The sequence below is a fragment of the Colobus angolensis genome, unplaced genomic scaffold (genome assembly GCF_000951035.1).
Source record: "Colobus angolensis palliatus isolate OR3802 unplaced genomic scaffold, Cang.pa_1.0 Scaffold28, whole genome shotgun sequence".
Lineage (NCBI taxonomy): Eukaryota > Metazoa > Chordata > Mammalia > Primates > Cercopithecidae > Colobus > Colobus angolensis.
In genome coordinates this window covers 6,018,768-6,035,612 of record NW_012116043.1, presented here as the reverse complement: position 1 = coordinate 6,035,612, position 16,845 = coordinate 6,018,768, and the positions used below count along the sequence as shown (strand labels likewise).

The following is a 16,845-nucleotide window of genomic DNA, read 5'->3' as shown; positions in this document are numbered from 1 at the left end:
CCGCGGGCCACCCGGGCCGCGGCGCAGCCTGGACTGAAACCTCCGGGGATGGAACCAAGCCACCTGTTGTGCGCCCTTCTCGGTGAATGGCACCGCCGCCCACCCGGGCCCCTCGCCCACAGTCCGCGGTGCTCTCATACCTGAGACTCATGTCCCTTCGACCCTGCCGCCGCCCGGCATCCCGAGCACGGAGACAGTCTCCAGCTGCCCTTCATGCTTCCTCCCCAGCCTTCCGCAGCCCACCAGGGAAGGGGCGGTAGGACTGGCCTTTTACCAAAGGTCGGATTCTTTCACCACCACGGCCAGACCCCCTCGTCCCCGGTCCCCTCATAGATCTCCAGGGCGCTCAGAAAACTCTGGCCAGTGGCTCACACCTGTAGTCCCAACGCTTTGGGAGGCCGAGGCAAAGCGGAAGGATCGCTTGAGGCCAGGAGTTCCAGACCAGCCCCGACAATAAAGGGATACCACATCTCTACAAAAAATAAATTAGCCAGGCCCTGCTCGCCTGTAGTCCCAGCTACTGGGGAGGCCGAGGCCGGAGGATCGCTTGAACCCAGGAGTTCCAGGCTGCAGTGAGCTATAGTTGTGCCACTGCACTCCACTGGAGTCTGGGTGACAGAGACAGTGTCTCAAAAAACCAACAAAACCTTAACTCTTTCACTAGCCGGGCCGGCCGCCTCCTACTGTAAACCCGCTGGGCCCCCGTCTCCCTTCTCTCTCCCCTCACTTCTGCCCTGGAGCTACCTGACTCTGCCCTCGGCCTGCAGAGACCCCAGGTCTTCAGGAAAGGTCCCACTCCTCACCCAGTTCTTGCTCACACGTCCCTCCATCAAGGAGGGCTTTGTTAGCTACCCCTGGCTATAGGATCCGTCCTCCCCGCCAGCCAATTCGCTGCATTAGATTGTAACTTCTCAGTATACCCGGTCCCTATGTACTTTGTGCTCCCCTCTGAGGGCAGCGACCCTGTCTTGCTTGCCACTGCATCCCTAGCAGTTGCTTTTCTGGTGGTCGTGGTGGCTGTGGCAGTGGCCGCTGCGGCAGACTGGTCAGAAGTGAAGGGACAGGACGACTTGGCAGTGTAGGTGAAGGGGAGGGGACTGGGGCAGAGGGAGACACCAAAGGGACCAAAATGATGAGAAACTGAAGCCTGGCTTTGCTACTGTGGAGCTCGGGCCCCTTTGTTGGATCCTGTCTCCTCATCCTTCTGTTCAGGTCCCTGGGAGAAATCAGCCCTTAGAGCATGGTGGGAAGGCAGGGCGGGGGGCCTCGGAAGCCATCCCTGATACAAGTCCCCAGCTTTCCTGCTCCCCCTCTTGCTGTGTGTGGCTTTGTCTCACTAACTCCCGCCTGGAAGCCCGAACCTCTGAGGCAGGTGTAAAGGGTGTGTGCTTTGGTGGCCACGGCCACCCCGTGGTGCTGGTTCCTCTCCAAGGGAGGCAGTGCACTCCTGGTCATCTTGGAGATGCCCAACACAGCACCCCACAGGCACCAGGCTTTTTTTGGGAAATGGTGTCAGTTCCATACTTAGTGAATCTGATCCAAGCTAAACTGAGTCTGTGCCTAAAAGCTCGAGTTTCCTGTGAGAATGGCTGGGAACATTTATGGTGTCAGCTGTAAAGTGGCAGCAAGTCATTTTGGGAAAGACAGACCTAGGAGTCCTCAGATGATGGCAGAGGAGGGCAAGGGCTGGCAAAGGAGCTGTGCTTAGCCCATCCTCAGGGGAGGGAGGACTCTGGAAAGAGCCTGAGGACACACTGAGAATAAAAAAGTCCAGAGGCCAGCAGGGATTTAGCTGCTGGGGTGCAGGTTAACTCCTGCCCAGCTCTTGGGGACAGCAACAGGGACCCGAGACTGGACCCTGCTCAGGTGGCTCTCTCCTTGCAGGGACCGGCAATGCTCCGCAGGCTGGGCTGGCTGGTCTCCTACAGCCTGGCTGTGCTGTTGCTCGGCTGCCTGCTCTTCCTGAGGAAGGAGGCCAAGCCCGCAGGAGACCTCACGGCCCACCAGCCGTTCTGGGCTCCCCCAGCACCCCGTCACAGCCGGTGTCCACCCAATCACACAGTGGCTAGCGCTTCTCTGTCCCTGCCTAGCCGTCACCGCCTCTTCTTGACATATCGCCACTGCCGAAATTTCTCTATCTTGCTGGAGCCTTCAGGCTGTTCCAAGGATACCTTCTTGCTCCTGGCCATCAAGTCACAGCCTGGTCACGTGGAGCGCCGTGCAGCTATCCGCAGCACGTGGGGCAGGGCTGGGGGCTGGGCTAAGGGCCGGCAGCTGAAGCTGGTGTTCCTCCTGGGGGTGGCAGGACCCGCTCCCCCAGCCCAGCTGCTGACCTATGAGAGTAGGGAGTTTGATGACATCCTCCAGTGGGACTTCACTGAGGACTTCTTCAACCTGACGCTCAAGGAGCTGCACCTGCAGCGCTGGGTGGTGTCTGCCTGCCCCCAGGCCCACTTCATGCTAAAGGGAGATGATGATGTCTTTGTCCACGTTCCCAATGTGTTAGAGTTCCTGGATGGCTGGGACCCGGCCCAGGACCTCCTGGTGGGAGATGTCATCCGCCAAGCCCTGCCCAACAGGAACACGAAGGTCAAGTATTTCATCCCACTCTCAATGTACACAGCCACCCACTACCCACCCTATGCTGGTGGGGGAGGATATGTCATGTCCAGAGCCACCGTGCGGCGCCTCCAGGCTACCATGGAAGACGCTGAACTCTTCCCCATTGATGACGTCTTTGTGGGTATGTGCCTGAGGAGGCTGGGGCTGAGCCCCATGCACCATGCTGGCTTCAAGACATTTGGAATCCGGCGGCCCCTGGACCCCTTAGACCCCTGCCTGTATAGGGGGCTCCTGCTGGTGCACCGCCTCAGCCCCCTGGAGATGTGGACCATGTGGGCACTGGTGACAGATGAGGGGCTCAAGTGTGCAGCTGTCCCCATACCCCAGCGCTGAAGGATGGGTCGGGCAACAGCCTGAGAGCGGACTCAGTGTTGATTCTCTATCACGGTGAGAAACAGATCCCTGCTGGTCTACAGAAAATGCGACTTGGTTTTTGTAACTCCCCTCACCTTGTTAGCTCTGATTAAAAACACTGCAACCTGGCTAACTTGTCTAGCATATGTTGAATGGGAGCCAAAGGGTAGCAAATGCTGCCAGGAACCTGTCGGGGATTCCTGGAGCCACCTGGGGCGCTACCAGTCTGGGGCCTGAAGGAAGGAGGCTGCATAGGACGCCAGCAGAGAGGCACATTTTCTCTTTTAGATGCACACAAAATCTTACTCTTCTCCTTTGGATACAATAGAGAAACACAAAGGAAAGAAAGGAATAAGAGGCCTGTGTTGAGAGTCCTGCTGAGAGCACCGGGCAAACATTCCGCATCCCTTCCCTTAGTAGTCATCGTCTTTTCACTCCTTGGCCTGAGCTGTCCTCACAGGGCAGTGAGGGCAGATCAGAGAACACATTAGAAAGACTTAAAAGCAAACCATACAAACTGGACAGGTTCCCCGCTCCCCGCCAAAACTCGCATCCCAACAGAGGGAACAGGTACTAAATCATTTTTGACAATGTAAATGATACTGAAAACAGGTTAAACAGCTGCTGAACTTAAGGGCATGACAAAAAGGATTCCTCTCTCTGACCCAGGTCAGCAAAATGCTTTGGGAGGAAGGTGAAAAAATGGGTGGGTAAGAGCAGCTGTACAGAGTGGGGTGAAATGTTAAACAAGGTACAGTGCCCAAGGGCTGAGAACCAGGTCCAGTGCAAGCCTGAGACCACAGGAGGCACTCAGAGCTCACAAAGGCGTCTCGCCTGATTGGCCAGAGCAGGACCTGCCACCTCTTCTCGGTGTAGACACTCATGCCAACCCTGGGCAGGATGGCATCTGCCCCTGCTTTCCCCACTGAGTGGGGAGACAGGGCAGTGGACTCAGGCCCTCAATCCTCACGCAGGTAGGCCTCCTGCTCCAACTCAGCCGGCTCCTCCCCTTCCTCCTGTGTTTTCTGACGGAGCTCTTCTATCTGTGCTTCTGCCAGCTTGGTTTCTGCTTGCCGGGAGAGCTGGTGCACCTCGTCCACCTGCAGTTTCACCAGCTGAATGTGATTCCTGGCGGTTATAGAGGCCTGATCTGCGCCTGCCAAAACATGGGACAATAGGGTTGAGTAGTCGTGCAGGGCAGAAGGTTCACGTGGACGTCGGCCTGGGGGTGCTGTGGCTGTCATCTGAACCCCTCCTGGGGTCATTTTCCTTGACCTCCCTGTCTTCTCTCTGCAAAGGAACTTCCACCTCTGTGTTCAGGTCTGGATTTAACCGATACTGTCAAAAACAGTATTTTTCTTCAGCTATCAGCGGCCAACACAATTAGTAACTCTCACAATCATCTTTATAGCTACACAGCTTTTAGTACAGACCTTTGATGAATTTTTTTAACTACACATCATGCATTTCTTTTTGACACAGAGATCACGAATAACATTGTCAAAGATCCCTTTTGTCACCCTAATCTTTAAAGGTAAAGGAATGCATAGAAAAATACTGTTACTATAAATTTATATTTATAAATTTTTTAAAATTTTTAAAAAGAAACAACATAAAAGGTATTAAACATGTTTTATAATTTTTTCACTTAAACGTGTTTTGGCTCTCTTTGGTCCGTACGTCCAAAATGACAAAGAAAAGAAGGAACAACGGTCGTGCCAAAAGGCCGCGGCCATGTGCAGCCTATTCGCTGCACTAACTGTGCCCGATGCGTGCCCAAGGACAAGGCCATTAAGAAATTAGTCATTCGAAACATAGTGGAGGCCGCAGCAGTCAGGGACATTTCTGAAGCGAGCGTCTTTGATGCCTATGTGCTTCCCAAGCTGTATGTGAAGCTACATTACTGTGTGAGTTGTGCAATTCACAGCAAAGTAGTCAGGAATCGATCTCGTGAAGCCCGCAAGGACCGAACACCCCCTCCCCGATTTAGACCTGCGGGTGCTGCCCCACGTCCCCCACCAAAGCCCATGTAAGGAGCTGAGTCCTTAAAGACTGAGACAGACTATTCTCTGGAGAAAAATAAAATGGAAATTGTACTTAAAAAAAAAATCCAAAAAACGTGTTTTGAAGGCCAGGCGCCGTGGCTCAAACCTCTAATCACAGCACTCTGGGAAGCCAAGGCGGATCACCTGAGGGTCAGGAGTTCAAGACCAGCCTGGCCAACATGGCGAAACCCCACCTCTACCAAACATACAAAAAAAAAAATTAGCCAGGCATGGTGGTGCATGCCTGTAATCCCAGCTACTTGGGAGGCTGAGGCGGGAAAATCACTTGGACCCAGGAGGCGAAGGCTGAAGCGAGCCAAGATCGTGCCACTGCACTCCAGCCTGGATGACAGAGACTCCATGTCAAAAAAAAAAGGCCAGGGGCTCATGCCTGTAATCCTAGCACTCTGGGATGCCGAGGAGGGTGGATTGCCTAAGCTCAGGAGTTCGAGACCAGCCTGGGTAACACGGTGAAACCCCGTTTCTACTAAAATACAAAAAAATTAGCTGGGTGTGGCGAAGTGCACCTGTAGTCCCTGCTACTTGGAAGGCTGAAGCAGGAGAACTGCTTGAACCTAGGAGGCAGAGGTTGCAGTGAACTGAGATGGCCACTTCACTCCAGCCTAGGCGACAGAGTGAAACTCGGAGGTCTCCAAAAAAAAAAGTGTGTGAGCTCTCATTTTACCTGCTGCTAGTTAGTGTATTTCATCATCTGGGTATACACATTTTATCAATTCATCTATAGAACATTTTGATCTTTTCTTACGGCATTACCAAGAACCTTCAGTACAATGTTGACAGGTAGTGGAGAATGACAGGCATCCTCCTCTTCTGACTTTGATGAAAACACTTCTGATAGTTCACACAATTAAGTAGGATTACTTAACCTTTATTACATTAAGAAAAGTATCTTTTCATAATTGTACTTAGATTCGAATCATAAATGGCTACATTCTATTGAAGATGTTTTGGGCATATATTGAGATAATTAAGTGGTTTTTCTCATTTAATCTATGGATGTATCATCTCAAGTAGTGAATTATGTATTTTTTTTGAGGAGGAGTCTCTATAGTTTTTTACAGCGGTGAACTATCACTCTATTTTGAGGGTAAATGGCTATGTTTGATTTACGGCTACATTTTGAAGTGATACTGAACTATACCTTCCCGTTTTGGTGCTGCCCTAGCCCCAGTTTGGGATCGGGGCTATGCTGGCTTCATACAGTTGTAATATGAGGCTTGTCATTACTTTCTATGTTCAGGTGCACTTACAGTAACATAGGTATTCTAGTTTTGGGAGATTTGATACAACTCTCCCACGAAACATCCTAGGCCCTGGTGTCCATTTCGGGGACATCAAAATCTTTGAATACCATTTCTACTTTTTTTTTTTTTTTTGAGACGGAGTCTCACTCTTGTCACCCAAGCTGGACTGCAGTGGCGCGATCTCGGCTCAGTGCAAGCTCCACCCTCCCGGGTTCACGCCATTCTCCTGCCTCAGCCTCCCAAGTAGCTAGAGCTACAGGTGCCCACCACCATGCTTAATTTTTTTTTTTTTTTTGTATTTTTAGTAGAGATGGGGTTTTACCATGTTAGCCAGGATGGTCTGTCTCCTCACCTCATGATCCACCTGCCTTGGCCTCCCAAAGTGCTGGGATTACAGACGTGAGCCACCGTGCCTGGCCACTGTTTCTACTTTTATAGTTATTTATTTTTGGAGATGGAGTTTCGCTCTGTTGCCTACGGTGGAGTGCAGTGGCACAATCTCGGCTCACTGCAACGTTGGCTTCCTGGGTTCGAGCGATTCTCCTGCCTCAACCTCCCAAGTAGCTGGAATTACAGGTGCATGCCATCATGCCTGGTTAGTTTTTATATTTTTAGTAGAGACAGGGTTTCACCATGTTGGCCTGGTTGGTTTCAAACTCCTGGCCTCAAGTGATTATCCTGCCTCAGCCTCCCAAAGTGCTGGGATTACAGTTTTTTTTTTTGAGATAGGGCCTAACTCTTGCCCAGGCTGGGGTGCAGTGGCACAATCATGGCCCCCTGTAGCCCTGAACTCCTGGCTCTTAAGTGATCCTCTGACCTCAGCTTCCCAAGTAACTGGAACCACAGGTGTGTACCACCACACTCGGCTCGTTTTTTCGACTTTTTGGTAGAGATGGGGTCTTGCTATGTTGCCTAGGCTGGTCTTGAATTACTGGGCCCAAGCGCCCCTCCTGCCTCAGCCTCCCAAGTACTGGGATTACAGTTGTGAGCCGCTGTGCCCAACCTAGTCTCATACGGATTCTTCGAGACTGAATCAAGATCATAATATTCTCGTATTAAAAAAACCTCTGTAACGATTATTTCTGACGTTACTTTACCACTCTCTCTAAAAAGTCATACTTACCAAATCTTTGCCTCATTTTTCAGGCTTTTCAAGAGAACAGATTTTGCTTCATTGTTCCTATTTACTTCTAATGTTCCATTTTTCTCATTTTGCCTTTCTGATAACTGAGTTAAAGTTTAACTTATTTTCAGTACTGTTACAGTGAATATTACCTGTCATTCAGTCTTTGTATTTATGACATAGGTGTAAATCTCCCTTTAAGAGCTACTTTGTCTACAACCTCCCAGTTCTCCTATATACTGTGCTTGTCATCACCATTGTATTTTTAAATTTCCATTTAAATTTTTTTAGCCTGTAGTTTTTAAGAAGCATGTTTTTAAACTTTGTAGACATAAGGAATTTCTTTTTTTTTTTTGAGACGGAGTCTTGCTCTGTTGCCCAGGCTGGAGTGCAATGGCCGGATCTCAGCTCACTGCAAGCTCCGCCTCCCGGGTTCACGCCATTCTCCTGCCTCAGCCTCCCGAGTAGCTGGGACTACAGGCACCCGCCACCTCGCCCGGCTGGTTTTTTGTATTTTTTAGTAGAGACGGGGTTTCACCGTGTTAGCCAGGATGGTCTCGATCTCCTGACCTCGTGATCCGCCCGTCTCGGCCTCCCAAAGTGCTGGGATTACAGGCCTGAGCCACCACGCCCGGCCAGGAATTTCTTTATTAGTGGTAGATTGAAGGTTGGTGAATGTGATATATCAACTTTTTTTTTTTTTTTTTGAGATGGAGTCTTGCTTTGTTGCCCAGGTTACAGTGCAGTGGCACAATCTTGGCTCACTGCAACCTCTACCTCCCAGGTTCACGCCATTCTCCTGCCTCAGACTCCCGAGTAGCTAGGACTACAGGTGCCTGCCACCATGCCCGGCCAATTTTTTTGTATTTTTAGTATAGATGGAGTTTCACCGTGTTAGCCAGGATGGTCTTGCTCTCCTGACCTCGTGATCCACCCGCCTCGGCCTCCCAAAGTGCTGGGATTACAGGCCTGAGCCACCGCGCCCGGCCGATATATCAACTTTTTAAATGATTTTGTTGTCTCTTCCTTTTGTCACCTGGTACAAAATTTACTTTGTGTCTTAGAAGAATATGAAGATTTAGAGGGAGGGGACAAAGTTTTATATTCAGTATATATACATTTATCAGGTGTTTAAAAATCACTCTGCGAAACCAGCCTGGGAAACTTAGCGAAACTCTGTTTCTACTAAAAAGAAAAAAATTAGCCAGGGCATGATGGTGTGCACCCGTAATCCCAGCTACTGGGGAGGCTAAGGTAGGGAGGATCACTTGAGTCCAGGAGGTTGAGACTACAGCAAGCTATGAGCTATGATCCATTGCTGCATTCCCGCATGGACCTTGTGTCTCTCACATACACAAATCTGATTTTCCTTTGTTTAGTTAAAATAAATAAATAAATAAATAAATCACAGGCGGGCACAGTGGCTCACACCTGCAATCCCAGCACTTTTGGAAGGCTGAGGCAGGCGGACTGCCTTAGCTCAGGAGTTCGAGACTAGCCTGGGCAACATGGTGAAACCCCATCTCTACCAAAAAATAAAGATGAATTGGGTGTGGTGGTGACTGCCTGTGGTCCTAGTTACTCAGGAGGCTGAGACAGGATTGCTTGAGCCTGGGAGGCAGAAGTTACAGTGAGCCAAGATCAAGGTACTCCAACCTGGGTGACAGAGTGAGACCCTGTCTCCAAAATAAAAAATCAAAAATCATACTGAGCTGGGTGCAGTGGCTCAGCTCACGCCTGTGATCCTAGCATTTTGGGAGGCCAAGGCGGGAGGATCACTTGAGCCCAGGAGTTCAAAATCAGCCTGGGCAACATAAAAAAGAAAATTAGTTGGGCTACTTGGAAGGCTGAAATGGGAAGATGGCTTGAGCCCAGGTCAAGGCTGCAGTGAGCTGTGATCATGTCATTACACTCCAGCCTGGGCAACAGAGCAAGACCCTGTCTCCAAAACAAATTCTATTCTAATCCTTAATAGCTTTAATTTTTTGGTCTTCTTGACCTGCAAGCGTGCTCAGAAAATTAAGTATTACACACATCTCTGAGATCTCCTTGTAATTCTGAGTTTTTGCCTTATTAAGTACATGTTTCATGATTGATGTCTTAAAGAATTGTCCTGTCCTACTGATTGCTTTTTATCTTGAATGCTTTCTTTGATTTAGCTAGATTTTTTGGAACACAATCCAAAAGTGTCATTTAATAAGTTAGTTTTACTGCAATCACTGATGTTTGAAATTATTCCTATAATTTTTTTTTTTTTAAATTAGAGATGGGGTTTCGCCATGTTGGCCTTGAACTCCTGACCTCAGCTGATCCACCTGCCTCGGCCTTCCAAAGTGCTGGGATTATAGGTGTGAACCACTGCGCCTGGCCCAGTTTTGTATTTTCTAATTAATGAGTTTTCTTTTTTAAACCTTTCCTGCCTCAATTGAAGCTACCAAGTTTCCTGCTACTCCTACTAATTCTCTGCAGTGTTTAACAATGTCTAATGTCAATGTGCTTAGCATGTTTTCACTTTCCCAAATTTAAAAACTTGTTTTACACTCAGAACTTTTGGAAAAAAATTTTAGTAGCTTCTTTCAAAACTGATTTTTCCTTCTTCATAGTTCTTCCAGAAGGTGTATGCAGGTGGTACTTGGAGTCGATGTCTGAGGGCATCTTTTATTCTCACTTTTTGATGGTAGTTGACTATATGTAAACTCCTAGGTTATTTACGCATCGTCACCTCTAGTGTTGTGGAGAAGATGCCTGATGTTTGATTCTACTTCCTTTGTAGGTAATCTATTTTTTCTTAGTAGCTTTTGGGATTTTGCTCTGAATCTTTTTGTTATGCTGTTACTTTACTATTTGCTTATTTATTTATTTGTTTTTTGAGACGGAGTCTTGCTGTGTTGCCCAGGCTGGAGTGCAGTGGTGTGATCTTAGGTCATTGCAAGCTCCGCCTCCCAGGTTCCCGCCATTCTCCTGCCTCAGCCTCCTGAGTAGCTGGGACTACAGGCGCCCGCCACCACACGTGGCTAATTTTTTTGTATTTTTAGTAGAGACGGCGTTTCACCGTGTTAGCCAGGATGGTCTCGATCTCCTGACCTCGTGATCTGCTCACCTCAGCCTCCCAAAGTGGTGTGAACCACTGCGCCCAGCCATTTTTTTGTTTTTAAGACAGGGTCTTGCTTAGTCAACCAGGCTGGGGTGCACTGGCCTGATCATGGCTCACTGCAGCCTCAACCTCCAGGGCTCAAGTGATCCTCTCATCTCAGCATCCCAAGAAGCTGGAACTACAGGCGCCCACCACCATGCCTGGCTAATTTTTTTGTAGAGACAGGGTTTCATCATGTTGTCAGGTCTTGAACTCCTGAGCTCAGGTGATCCACCTGCTTAGGCATCCCAAAGTGCTGGGATTGATTGATTACAAGAGTTATGAGCCACTGCACTTGGACCAGATTTTTTGTTAAAAAAGTGAAATCCTAAGGCCGCGCACAGTGTCTCATGTCTATAATTCTAGCAGTCTGAGCGGCCAAGGTGGGCGGATAGGCAACATGGCAAAACCCTGTCTCTGCCAAAAACACATAATCCCAGCTACTTGGGAGACTGATGTGGTAGGATCACTTGAGCCCAGAGGCTGAGGCTGTAGTAAGCAGTGAGTCGTGATTGTACCACTATACTCCAGCCTGGTGATAAAGTAAGACAAAAAAAAAAAAACCAAAATTCTGTTTACAACTTGTTAGCCCTTTTATGAGTTCTACGAAAATGTCTACTTTTTTTCAGATAATGCTTATACATCCTATCCTCCTTTTCTCCTTCTAGATCTAAGCATATCCTCCTGTTCACTGCACCCAGCAATCCTCCTCTGCCATCTTTGTGTGGCACGACTATAATGCTGCTTCCACACTTCTGTTGCTTCATTCTTTGTTCCCAATCTCCGATTCCTCAGGATCACTAATAATCCTTTTTCTGGGCCAAGCGCAGTGGCTCATGTCTGTAATCCCAGCACTTTGGGAGGCCGAGGAAGGCAAACCACCTGAGATCAGGAATTTGAGACCAGTCTGGCTAACATGGTAAAACCCTGTCTCTACTAAAAATACAAAAATTAGCCAGGCATGATGGCAGGCGCCTCCAATCCCAGCTACTCAGGAGGCAGAGGCAAGAGAATTGCTTGAACCAGGGAGGTGGAGGTTGCACTGAGCTGAGTTCACACCACTGCACTCCAGCCTGGGGGACAGAGTGAGACTCTGTCTCCAAAAAAAAAAAAAAACCTTAACAAAAACTTCTAAAAGAATTACTTTTTGTTTTTCAGTATGATGACACAACACTTACTTTAAAAAATGCTTGATATCTTTTCTTTGAGATGGGGTCTCACTCTGTTGCCCAGGCTGGAGTGCAGTGATCTCACCTCACTGCAACCTCTGCCTCCCAGGCTCAAGTGATCCTCCTGCCTCACCCTCCCAAGTAGCTGGGATTACAGGTGTAAGCCAACACACCCAGCCCTTTCTGTCATTTTTAAGATTTGACGCTTGAGACCCTAGTCTGCTCATCTTGACATCAGAAAACAAGAGTGTGTTTTAATATAACAATTTCTTTTTTGAGAGACAGGGTCTAGTTCTTTTGCCTAGGATGGAGTGCAGAGGCATGATCATAGCTCACTGCAGCCTTGAGCTCCTGGGTTCAAGCAATCCTCCCACCTGAGCCTCCCGAGTAGCTGGGACTATAGGCAAGCGCCAATACGCCCAGCTAATTTTTGTATTTTGGGTAGAGATGGGGTTTTGCTGTGTTGTCCTTGAACTCCTGGGCTCCAGCAATCTGCCCGCCTCGGCTTCCCAAAGACACGTGTGAGCCCCTGGGCCCGACCCATACCAGTTTTTTTTTTTTTTTCTTGAGACAGAGTCTCGCTGTGTCACCAAGGCTTGAGGTGCAGTGGAGCCATCTCGGCTCACTGCAGCCTCCACCTCCTGGGTTCAAGCCATTCTCCTGCACAGGCATGTGCCACTACACCTGGCTAATTTTTGTATTTTTAGTAGAGACAGGGTTTCCCCATGTTGGCCAGGCCAGTCTCGAACTCTTGACCTCAAGTGATCCACCCTCCTTGGCCTCCCAAAGTGCTGGGATTACAGGCGCGTGAGCCACTGCAACCAGTTTCTTAATAACAGCTAGTACTGGGCTATAATTCTGGTGAGCCGGCTGGGTGCGATAGCTCACGTCTGTAATCCCAGCACTTTGAGAGGCTGAGGTGGGTGTATCACCTGAAGTGAGGAGTTTGAGACCAGCTTGGCCAACATGGCAAAACCCGTCTCTACTAAAAATACAAAAATTAGCCAGGTGTGGTGGTGCATGCTTGTAATTGGGAGGCTGAGGCAGGAGAATTGCTTCAATTGGAGAGGCAGAGGTTGCAGTGAGCTGAGAAAGTGCCACGACTGCAGCCTGGGCACCAAGAATGAAACTGTCCAAAAAAAAAAATATTTTTGGCTGGACGTAGTGGCTCATGCCTGTAATCCCAACACTTTGGGAGGCTGAGGCAGGTGGATCACCTGAAGTCAGGAATTCGAGACCAGCCTGGCCAACATGGCAAAACGCCTTCTCTATTAAAAATACAAAAACTAGTTGGGGTGTGGTGGTGGGTGCCTATAATCCCAGTTACTTGGAAGGCTGAGGCAGGAGAATCACTTGAACCCAGGAGGCGGAGGTTGCAGTAGGCCTCGATGGTGCCATTGCACTCCACCCTGGGTGACAGGAACAAAACTCAGTTTCAAAAAAAAAAAAAAAAGTCTGTGAGCCTTCCTAGCTTGGAACCGCTCAGGTAGAATGTTCTATGATGGGCACCTTGGGGTATTAAGGTGCAGAGGACAAAGCACCAGCTGCTAGGAGAAGCAAAGGCTTTGGAATTCAACATACTTGGCTCAGTGGCTCATGCGTATACTCCCAGCACTTTGGGAGGCCAAGGTGGGTAGACTGAGCCTAGGATTTCGAGATTATCCTGTGCAACGTGGTAAAACTCCATCTCTATTTTATAAAAAAAAAAAAAAGACCTACTCAGCTGAGTCCCAGCTTGGCTGCTTGCTCACCATACCATCTGCCCTCTAGTTTCTTCACATATAAAAAGTGCCTACGAAATGCTTACCACAAAGCCTGACATAGACAAATAATTTGTCCTGGTTTTGCCACTGACTATGATTCCACGTCTCATTTTCTCCATCTGTACAAAAAGGTTCACACAGATTAATCATCTCAAGTCTCATCCAATGATGTAATTCGATGATTGTTAATAAACTGTATTACCAAAAACTCAAACTATTTGGAGGCAATCCAGTTTTCCAATGGTAATAGTTGTATCATTTCTTCATTCTGAAGATATAACCTAGGTCTGGTCTGCAAGGGTATGCTCATTTTTTCTATTGTGTAAATGTTGGTTAATAGATAGGAAATGGGGAAAATTTCTCAAAGTTAGAGCCACTTAGACCATCTAATATAAAGCCCTCATTTTAGAAAACCAGATGAAAACTCAAATGGCACCTCTAGTTAAAAAAGCAACAAAAAACTTGAACCTACCAGTCTGATATGCAGCTTCTGCTGCCATCTCTGAAAGACCAACTGCAGTCATCCAAGTGGTTTCCAGCTTCAAGTATTCTTGGTGTTTCGAAGTCATCTACATAAATCAAGCAAAATGCTTCAGACAGTATGAGAGGTCTAGCCCATTTAAATGGACTTAAAGTAGAAGATTTAGAGAACACTGATTATATTGATTAGACTTAATTCAATAATTTAGATACCACATGAGGTAGGTGCACTAACACAGAAATGCCTAGAACTTTCTGCTTACCTCAGCTCTGGCTCCTATGATCACCTGCCACACTTCATCTTCTTCCTGTGAATTCATTTTCCCAAGTAAACTTGTATATTGTCGGTAAAGAGAAATTAAGGTATAAACAGCCTACAAATACAGAATGAATAAGTCTGAGTAAAATAACTGAGACATATCAGAAGGAATAGAGAGATTTCTACCTCAAGGAAATTAAGTTCCACCACAGCAAACTGGCTCTTCCATCCTGCTGCCTCAATTAAACTGCACTATTATCCTATGAAGTAAAGGCATCAGGACATTCGTATCTCCATCTGTAAACTTCTGTGTTTTTAAAAGCTTGTCAGCAGTTCAGACACAGAAAGAGAAAACAATGCAAGGGAAAAATCTAAAGGTTGAGGGAAAAAAAGCTGCTGGAAAATGTATGTAAAATAAATGCACAAATGAGACTTCAATACTTTTGATTAACCATATACTCTTTAAAAAAGTTTTATTGGCTGGGTGTGGTGGCTCACGCCTGTAATCCTAGCACTTTGTGAGGCCAAGGCAGGTGGATCACCCGAAGTCAGGAGTTTGAGACCAGCCTGGCCAACATGGCGAAACCCCGTCTGTACTAAAAATACAAAAAATTAGCCGGACCTGGTGGTGCATGCCTGTAATCCCAGCTACACAGGAGGCTGAGGAAGGAGAACTGCTTGAACCCAGGAGGTGGAGGTTGCAGTGAGCTGAGATCATGCTACTGCACTCCAGCCTGTGTGAGCAAGACTCCATCTCAAAAAAAAAAATTTGGCCGGGCGCGGTGGCTCAAGCCTGTAATCCCAGCACTTTGGGAGGCCGAGATGGGCGGATCACAAGGTCAGGAGATCGAGACCATCCTGGCTAACACGGTGAAACCCCGTCTCTACTAAAAAATACAAAAACTAGCCGGGCGAGGTGGCGGGTGCCTGTAGTCCCAGCTACTCGGAGGCTGAGGCAGGAGAATGGCGTGAACCCGGGAGGCAGAGCTTGCAGTGAGCTGAGATCCGGCCACTGCACTCCAGTCCGGGCGACAGAGCAAGACTCCGCCTCAAAAAAAAAAAAAAATTTATTATTTTTTACAAACAGGATGCTTTGTCACCCAGACTGAAGTGCAGTGGCATGTTCACAGCTCACTGTAACCTCAAACTCCTAGACTCAAGTGATCCTCCCACCTCAAGTCTCTGGAGTAACTGGGACTAGAGACACACAACGCACCATGCCTGGCTAAGTTTAAAATTTTTTTTCTGGTAGAGATAGGGCTTGCTACATTGACTGGGCTGGTCTTGAGCTCCTGGCCCCAAGTGATCCTCCCGCCTTAGTCTCCCAAGCTGCTGCTGGGATTACAGATGTGAGCCACCATGCCTGGCCCATATACTCTCTTTTCTATTAGCTTAGATCAGTGGTTTTTAACTAATCCTCACAGAGAAACCTGTGTTGATGGACCATGGCCCTGTGCCCCTAACTGCACCACATGAGCTCTACTTCTGTTTTATATACTAGGCTGCCACATTTAAGATTTTTCTGGAAAAAGTCTAAAAACTAGTGATTTAGATCAGGGCTCAGCAAACGTTTTTGTGAAGGGCCTGACAGTAAATATTTTAGGCTTTGCGGGCCTTACAGCCTCTGCTGAAACTACTCAAATCCTCAAAAACTGTTACTGACAATACATAAACAAATAGGCCTGGCTATGTTTCAATCAAATACCAACATGGGTATCAGACACAATTTGGTTGTGAGCCATTATTTGCTAAACCATGGTTTAGAAGATCAAGAGTTAACAAGAGGAGACATACCTTAGTATATTCAGTAATAGCTTCAATCAATGCATATGTGGTCTGAGAGAGAAAGGCAGAGGTGCTATCTGTTACCAAAGACACCGCCCTCCTCATCAATGCTTCACTACTAAGGGAATGAGGCTCCGATTTCTGAAAGACACAAACATTGTCACTCAACCTCTAAAGCTCAAACAGAGAACTTTTTCACAAATTGGCAAGTAAAAAACATAATTGTCATGCTGCTTAGTGTTTTAGGCTGAAACTGCACTATATTCCTTTGGGTTATATTTTTTAAGGCCTTATTTTGGCAATTTAATATAGAGAAATAATTCCGGAGTATGCTTTCTATCTAACCAACTTTCATTCTCCGCTCCAAAAAGCAAATTATTTCTTTATATATAAAATAAAATGCAGTGGGGTGCGGTGGCTCACACCTGTAATACCAACACTTTGAGAGGCAGAAGCAGGCGGATCACTTGAGGTCAGGAGTTTGAGACCAGTCTGGCCAACATGGTGAAACCCTGACTTTACTAAAAAATACAAAAATTAGCCGGGTGGTAGTGGTGTGCATCTGTAATCCCAGCTACTTAGGAGGCTGAGGCAGGAAAATCGCTTGAACCCAGGAGGCAGAGGTTGCAGTGAGTCAAGACTGCGCCACTGCACTCCAGCCTGGGCGACAGAGCAAGACTCTTGTCCAAAAAAACAAACAAACAAAAAAACAGTGCCAGGCATGCTGGTTTACGCCTGTAATCCCAGTACTTTGGGAGGCTGAGGCAGGCGGATCACGAGGTCAGGAGATTGAGACCATCCTGGCCAACATGGTGAAACCCTGTCTCTACTAAAAATACAAAAATTA

General features: G+C 47.7%; 2 protein-coding genes and 1 pseudogene across 9 annotated transcripts in view; 2 read left to right on the top strand and 1 right to left on the bottom strand.

Moving 5' to 3' along the window:
• Nucleotides 1–87: 87 nt before the first annotated feature.
• On the top strand, nucleotides 88–3,102 carry B3GNT4 (UDP-GlcNAc:betaGal beta-1,3-N-acetylglucosaminyltransferase 4). Its single transcript, XM_011948497.1, has 2 exons — nucleotides 88–279; nucleotides 1,885–3,102. The coding sequence occupies exons 1-2, from the start codon at nucleotides 214–216 to the stop codon at nucleotides 2,953–2,955; spliced, it is 1,137 nt and encodes a 378-aa protein (XP_011803887.1). The 5' UTR covers nucleotides 88–213; the 3' UTR covers nucleotides 2,956–3,102.
• Nucleotides 3,103–3,235: 133 nt separating this feature from the next.
• DIABLO (diablo, IAP-binding mitochondrial protein) overlaps nucleotides 3,236–16,845 on the bottom strand; it is a 21,635-nt gene continuing 8,025 nt past the window's right edge. For 4 of the 7 annotated variants that reach the window (XM_011948492.1, XM_011948490.1, XM_011948494.1 and 1 more), the window contains 4 exons: nucleotides 16,008–16,139; nucleotides 14,218–14,328; nucleotides 13,947–14,043; nucleotides 3,236–4,132 (listed from right to left, as the gene is read on the bottom strand). In XM_011948492.1, coding sequence (XP_011803882.1) covers nucleotides 3,936–4,132; nucleotides 13,947–14,043; nucleotides 14,218–14,328; nucleotides 16,008–16,139 — 537 coding nt within the window. In that variant the 3' untranslated portion in view covers nucleotides 3,236–3,935. Of the gene's footprint in view, nucleotides 4,133–13,946; nucleotides 14,044–14,217; nucleotides 14,329–16,007; nucleotides 16,140–16,733; nucleotides 16,828–16,845 lie in introns of all 7 variants that reach the window. The other 3 variants (XM_011948491.1, XM_011948496.1, XM_011948495.1) reach the window with 2 other exon arrangements.
• Nucleotides 4,648–5,085, top strand: LOC105516321 (annotated as a pseudogene). Its single transcript, XR_001002468.1, has one exon. The product of XR_001002468.1 is annotated as a 40S ribosomal protein S26-like (transcript).

Excerpts from the sequence above, each read along its gene's own strand:
- B3GNT4 (XM_011948497.1), top strand. The coding sequence starts at position 214 with ATGCTTCCTCCCCAGCCTTCCGCAGCCCACCAGGGAAGGGGCGGTAGG. Across the intron at positions 280-1,884 it reads GGACTGGCCTTTTACCAAAG|GGACCGGCAATGCTCCGCAG; the intron begins GTCGGATTCTTT and ends CTCTCCTTGCAG.